Source organism: Macrobrachium rosenbergii, chromosome 2 (assembly GCF_040412425.1).
Source record: "Macrobrachium rosenbergii isolate ZJJX-2024 chromosome 2, ASM4041242v1, whole genome shotgun sequence".
NCBI classification, from domain to species: domain Eukaryota; kingdom Metazoa; phylum Arthropoda; class Malacostraca; order Decapoda; family Palaemonidae; genus Macrobrachium; species Macrobrachium rosenbergii.
In genome coordinates, this window is record NC_089742.1 from 94,324,360 (window position 1) to 94,331,859 (window position 7,500).

The following is a 7,500-nucleotide window of genomic DNA, read 5'->3' on the forward strand; positions in this document are numbered from 1 at the left end:
AGGTGGTTTGCAACAAGGGCTGCCATTGGCCTGTTACTCGTCTCTGTCTTACTTGGGATTGGCACCACTGGCTCCGAGCTATGGGCATTTTACAAACTTGTCACCACTATGGTGTTTGTGACAATAGAAAGAGGAGTCACCAACAGGCCACAAACAAAGCACCTAGATGGTGTTAGTTAATGTCAACAGATAGAGGCGTCATGACACCATCAGTACGGTATGCGAAACCAGTCAGTGTGAGTGAAAGGGTTTAAAATAAGGGCTGGAAAATAGTTTGCATATTTTCCGGCCATAATCTAAAGGTCATCATTGCTGAGTCCAGTCACTTCGAGAGCTGTTTAAAGAAAGAACCATTTCCTCCTGAACGTCCCCCCAAAAAAACTTCTCCATATGAGCCTGCTGAACGCGACGAAGAGACCGTCAGGATAATGGGGATTCGTTGAACACGTCTTAAACGAAAGGATCTTAGGTTCATATGAACCTGCTGAACGCGACCATGAGATTTTAAGGATAATGGGTATTCGTGTGCAAAAGCATGTTAAGGTTCATATGCACCTGCTGAACGCGACCAAGAGACTGTAAGGATAATGGGCATTCGTTGAACGCGTCCAAAAGCATGTTGAGGTTCATATGCACCTGCTGAACGCGACCAAGAGACTGTAAGGATAATAGGCAGTCTATGAACGCGTCCAAAAGCATGTTAAGGTTCATAGGCACCTGTTGAACGCGACCAGAGACTGTAAGGATAATAGGCAGTCTATGAACGCGTCCAAAAGCATGTTAAGGTTCATAAGCACCTGTTGAACGCGACCAAGAGACTGTAAGGATAATAGGCAGTCTATGAACGCGTCCAAAAGCATGTTAAGGTTCATAAGCACCTGTTGAACGCGACCAAGAGACTGTAAAGGATAATAGGCAGTCTATGAACGCGTCCAAAAGCATGTTAAGGTTCATAAGCACCTGTTGAACGCGACCAAGAGACTGTAAGGATAATAGGCAGTCTATGAACGCGTCCAAAAGCATGTTAAGGTTCATAAGCACCTGTTGAACGCGACCAAGAGACTGTAAGGATAATAGGCAGTCTATGAACGCGTCCAAAAGCATGTTAAGGTTCATAAGCACCTGTTGAACGCGACCAAGAGACTGTAAGGATAATAGGCAGTCTATGAACGCGTCCAAAAGCATGTTAAGGTTCATAAGCACCTGTTGAACGCGACCAAGAGACTGTAAGGATAATAGGCAGTCTATGAACGCGTCCAAAAGCATGTTAAGGTTCATAAGCACCTGTTGAACGCGACCAAGAGACTGTAAGGATAATAGGCAGTCTATGAACGCGTCCAAAAGCATGTTAAGGTTCATAAGCACCTGTTGAACGCGACCAAGAGACTGTAAGGATAATAGGCAGTCTATGAACGCGTCCAAAAGCATGTTAAGGTTCATAAGCACCTGTTGAACGCGACCAAGAGACTGTAAGGATAATAGGCAGTCTATGAACGCGTCCAAAAGCATGTTAAGGTTCATAAGCACCTGTTGAACGCGACCAAGAGACTGTAAGGATAATAGGCAGTCTATGAACGCGTCCAAAAGCATGTTAAGGTTCATAAGCACCTGTTGAACGCGACCAAGAGACTGCAAAGATAATAGGCAGTCTATGAACGCGTGTTATTTTCAGCATATCTGTCCACAGAAAATATTATTTCAAATGACAGACAGTTCAATACAGAGTAGTTAGTCATAAAAAAAAAGAGAGAACAGTAGGCCTACAGCTTTACAGACATATTTTCTTCCATTTTTATATATGTTACAACACAGACCTACTTATAAATTATACTCTATAAATGAAAATTATAATGTTTCCTAATAGCCTATAGGTATGATTTGAAATTATATCTCAAGACAACTATATGAAGATAAATGTGCAATATAATCCCCATTAAACAGATAATTCCTGTATGAACAGTCAAATACATATAGTTATTGATCATTTCTCAGCTTTAGGTCTAAGATATATATACAGTAATAGACTAAATAACAAAAGTTTCTTTTTTTTCATTTTGCAACTAATTACGTATTATTTTCACTTTATAGTCGAATTACATTAGTTTTTTTTATATATAACGTAATGCACTCAAGTATATACCACATATCAGTTTATAATAGGAATAAACAGGTTCCATCCTTTTTTCTTTATGCTGTTGCGTTAGCAACGGTTTCCTTGTCGGAATCCTGTGATGCATTCCTGCCCCATGCAACCTATTCCGCACAGTTTGCACACGTATTTGCAGTCCAAGCTGCTGTTTCACAGCAACTTCTGTCATCTGGGGCTGTTCTTTGACAGCTGCAACTATCATATTGTCTAGCTCTTCTCTGGGTTTCGAGGAGTTCCACTCTCGGCCTATTTTTCACACTTTTATCATTTTTTTTTCTTTGATAGCATTTTGTCAGTTTCCATTGTTTTCTGTAAAATTTAACAAATGGAATCATTCAACTACTATCAACTTTATATTGAAATGATAATATAAGGACTATGTTTATGTGATACTGCTAGTGATAGCTGTCTCCTACTGTTGCCAAAACGTGCAAATGTGGCCTCTTCCGGTGTGGAAGTTTTGATGCAGAAGTGGGGTCTTCATTTTACGGTCTGCCACCAAGTGTGGAAAAAATGTTCATACTCTTTTTGGGGTTTATTGTGGCCAGATATATTAGTTTCTTATATTTTATGATTCATTGTCCTATATTCTCGGCCATTTGCATGTTTATATATCTTTTCATATAAAAAAAATGACTGAATAAAAAGCCATCAAAGAGTGGTTGTATGCGCCGAATCATGAAGCAGCAGAAGTTGATCGAGCCAGGAATGTCTTGACTGACACGTCGAATGCAAACGACATCAGAGTGACAGCAGCTTTAGGGATCCATCTAATTATGTTAGCTTAACTCTATTTAAAATTGTTTTAGTAATTGTAAAAAATTATTGTGATTAACTTAAGGGAAGTTACAGGAAATGATCTTTAGACTATGAAGGAAAGCTATGGGTTGAATGACTTTAAAACTTTTGGCTACCATAGAAGTCAGTGCTGTGGAAATATGGCAACACTGTATTATGGCAGTGGTCGTGATTCGACGTTTTTTATCACTTCGTTTCGTTCACGTGAATTTTGCTATATGGAAAATAGTTTTACGTAATTATATAACATGATGTTCTAAAGATTACAGTGAATGTTTTTAACGCCATTACATAAGATTTATTCCATCTTCGAACGGAAAAATATATTAATCAGGCATGAATCGTGCGTCAGGCAGGTGATCGAAAAATTATGAAACTCTGCCAATTCTAATTTGGCCGACTGTACACCCAGATATCCTTTTATTTACCTAAAACTTACACATAGTGTAACTATTTAAAGCCTGGGATGCAGTATTACCTTGCATGAGCACCACAGGCTGGTGGACAGATGGAAAAAAACCGAGTATAGCTAGTAGGCACTCGGCCTGCTACATCTGTATGAACGAATCCACCGAAGAAATTCCAGTTACTTCGGACATGCATGATGTTTTTAAGTGCCTGAACGTTTTTGGTTTGCAGATTTAATATATGTGGTATAATTTGCATTGTATTTTCATGTTCTAGAGCAAATGTACCAAGATTGTGTTTTCTGTAGAAAAAAATTGAAATTCGATGAAGAAAAACTAATGAAAACTGTATCCTCATTTTGCTTGCCGATGGTACATGTTACCATGACTTGCATCAGGCCCAGGCAACCTGCGCTTTGCAGAGCTCGTGTTGTTTACCTGTCCCTCTGGGTTCGTGTTTAGGCATAGGCTATAGGCTATACCACAGCCTTCAGTCTTTTATTCAACTTCAAATTGTGTTCCCTGTACCACTCTGCTTCTTGGCTCCCGTTTAGTTTTCTGTAAAAGAAAACTATTAAGATAGATGGCTTTGTCTGTCTGTCTTCACTTTTTCTGTCCACCCTCAGATCTTAAAAACTACTGAGGCTAGTGGGCTGCAAACTGTTATGTTGATCATCCACCCTCCAATCATCAAACATTCCAAATTGCAGCCCTCTACCCTCAGTAGTCTTTATTTTATTTAAGGTTAAAGTTAGACATGATCGTGCATCTGGCAACGCTATAGGACAGGCCACCAATGGGCTGCGGCTCATACAGCATTATACACTGTACAGAAAATGTAATTGCGCAGGAGAAAAACTTCGGCACATTTTTTACTTGTTTCTTTTTAAGCTCTGTACCTTCCTTCCCAGTTCCCACTTCTCTTTCCTTTCGGTTCTGCTCCTGCTGCTTTTTTGTGCTGCTGCTGCTGCTGCTGCTTCTCGTCCTCTGTCGCTGCATGGCACCAACTTTGCTCTTCAGCCACGAAACTGCGTACTTCGTGCCTTTCAGACCCAGTTCGTTGACTAATTCAACCAGTTTTTGAAGCCTTGTTCCAATTGTCAGTTCTATGCTACTCACATTTTAGGCTAACAACAAAAAAAAAACAAGTAAAAAGTGCGTCGAAGTTTCTTTCGCGCATTCGAGTTTTCTGTACAGCCGCTACAGCATATAATCAAGGCCACTGAAAATAGATCTATCTTTCGGCCTCTGTATAATGTTGTATGAGCCGCGCCCCATGAAACTTTAACCACTCCCCGGTGGTGGCCTATTCTATGTCGTTGCCAGAAGCACGATTATTTAAGCTTAAATAAAATAAAAACTACTGGGGCTAGAGGGCTGCATTTGGTATGTTTGATGATTGGAGGGCAGATGATCAACATACCAATTTGCAGCCCTCTAGCCTCAATAGTTTTTAAGACCTGAGGGCAGACAGAAAAAGTGCGGACAGAAAAAAGTGCGGACAGAAAAAGTGCTGACGGACAGACAAAGCCGGCACAATGGTTTCCCTTTATAGAAAACTAAAAAGACACCAAGACCATTGCCACCACTTTATTTGTTTATTTATCTGTTGTTCCACACTGGACAGTCACTAGTTTCTCTGTCTATCTATCTCATTGCAATTAAAACAATGAAAACCAGACAGCTTCAGTTATACCAAACACAGTCCAGTTTCATTTCTTAAGAAACAGCATGGTAAAAAAAATTCTATGAATATTTGTGATCGTCAGATCAAAGTTGTTTTTTTTGTTGTTATTGATCTATATACCAATATTGCATTTCGTTGCCTTCCATTCCACAATTACTCTATGACGGTACTTACTCACCAAAATACTCACCATTTATTGGAGAATGATCCGAAGCAACCTCCCCGTACAGCTGTAGAAAGCGGGATAATTCTTCCTCAGGTCGACACTCTCCACCCAGGCATATTCTGTGGGGTCCACAAGGAGAGCCTTCAAGAGCAGGATGTGCTGGTTTTGTTAGAACTCCGTTGGTGCAATACAGATAGTCACACAGATCCTTGACAAAAATAAAAATAGCACTTTTGATATAATACGTAATGAAGAGATTCTGAATCAATGTATTTATATACTATAATGTGCAACAGTATTCTTTGAATTGAATTCATAAATGTGTACTGAAAAAGAATGTTATATGTTACAAGGCCTGTGCAATTTTCTTATAAAAACTTTACTAATTTATTCAGAGCTTCACGGTGGTGCTTTACGGCTAACTTCACTTCAAACACCGGAAGAGATTCAGGAAAGCGTGGCAAGTACCTGCACATCACCCTGGAAACGTATTTCAGGTATTCCAAAACTGAGAAAACAAACCTTTGGAATGGTGTGTATTCAGTGGAAAGAATGTGGAAAGGATTACATGAACGAAACAAGGCTTAATATAGTTTTGGAGCAAGCAATAAACTTTTTTTATGCTTACATTCAGTCTTTTATTGAAAGGGTTAATACATTATGGAAACCTGAGATTCTCATAAATGCTGTGAGACTGCTGCACCGTAATTTGAAAGTTCTTCTAGGAGCTTTTGGAGCCATCAAAATCTCCCGACCTGTTGGCTTCTCAAATGACTGTCAGTTAGTCAGATCCTCATCTCATTCTCCCTACATCGTGGAACTTGAATTTCCTCGTATTCAAAAGCTTTTGGAGCCATCAAAATCTCCCCATCTGTTGGTCTCCCAAATGATTGGCAGATAGTCAGATTCTCAACTCATTCTCCCGACATCGTGAAATTTGAGTTTCCTCTTATTCAAGAGAATTGCTGCTATTCACATGACAAAGTATTTCTGACCATTCTAAGGTTCTTTGGTTAATAAGCAATTTCATTTAGATTTTACTTATAGGCGGGTTTATGAGTTCTTTCAATTCTTAAAATATTAGTGTGCCCGTGTACAGTTTAGAAAATTTTGCAATAAGTTTGTACTGATGATGCATCAAGCACGATACTTACACAACTTGCTTAAATATAATTAAACATGGATAAAAAAAAATTAGGTAAAGGTGAAAAGGATTCTCTGTCTTGATCCTGTACCATTAATGAAAGCAACTGCTGGTTTGATAAATGAAAATAATTATGGGTGGTAAAATAAATGACACCAGCATTTCAGTGTATGCATGCTATATAAATGACACCAACGTTTCAATGTATGCATCAATGTGTGCATACAATATAAATGACACCAACATTTCAATGTGCGCATAAAATGTAAATGACACCAACATTTTAATGTGTGCATACAATATAAATGACACCAGCATTTCAATGTATGCACACAATATAAATGACACCAACATTTCAATGCATGCATAAAATGCGTCGATTGGTAAAATGTCTTAAACTATATGGGTCTTGAAAAGGCAATCTATCTGAGTTTTGCCAGGAGCAAAAAATCCATTTTTCTGTCACTTTGTTATGAGCAGATATTTGTTGATGGCAAAGTATAGAAATTTTTGGTTTTATGAAACTTCAACTCATTACCTTCAACCTACAATTTTATTTTGATTTTTTAGTATATGTACTGCAATATTCGGCTTCCAAAATACGTATTTTAGTACGAAAACTGGTGGCAAATTACTCCCGAAAGTTGATCATCATAAGGTTATCCAACGAATGATTTCACCGTGTTTCATTAAAATCTGTTTCATGTTGTCTTGTAACTTTACTGATATGGAAACGGAGCCATAGAGAGGCTAATTGCTGGTGTTCACAAAATAATTAAATAAATGAGGAACCGATACATTTCAGTCAGTTTACAATGCAATACTACGAACGCTTTGAACTTTTACTTTAATTGGAAGATTTCCCTCTTCATAACTATCCTGATAGGTAAAGTAAAGAAGAAAACATTTGATTCAGCGCATCAACATCCAAAGTGTTGGGTATTTAAAACATCAGACGGGAAAGAAACTAAAGTCTGTCTTTGGCTTGAAAAGACTCGTTACTTCGGAGTACATTCATGATGACTAAACGCATCATTGATTTCATTTTATATTCTCTTAAAAAATACTTTGTTCTTTTCATTTGCGACTAATTAGAGAGAATTTTGAAGCAAGACATTCATTTAAAAAATTTTATGGATATGAATACAT

At 38.3% G+C, this 7,500-nt stretch overlaps 1 protein-coding gene across 1 annotated transcript in view; it reads right to left on the reverse strand.

Annotated features, from left to right (window-relative positions):
- Positions 1-7,500, reverse strand: part of LOC136843715 (uncharacterized) — a 780,729-nt gene that overhangs the window by 158,105 nt on the left and 615,124 nt on the right. The window contains 1 exon segment of the mRNA XM_067112312.1: positions 5,232-5,415. Within this exon segment, the coding sequence (XP_066968413.1) occupies positions 5,232-5,415 (184 nt within the window).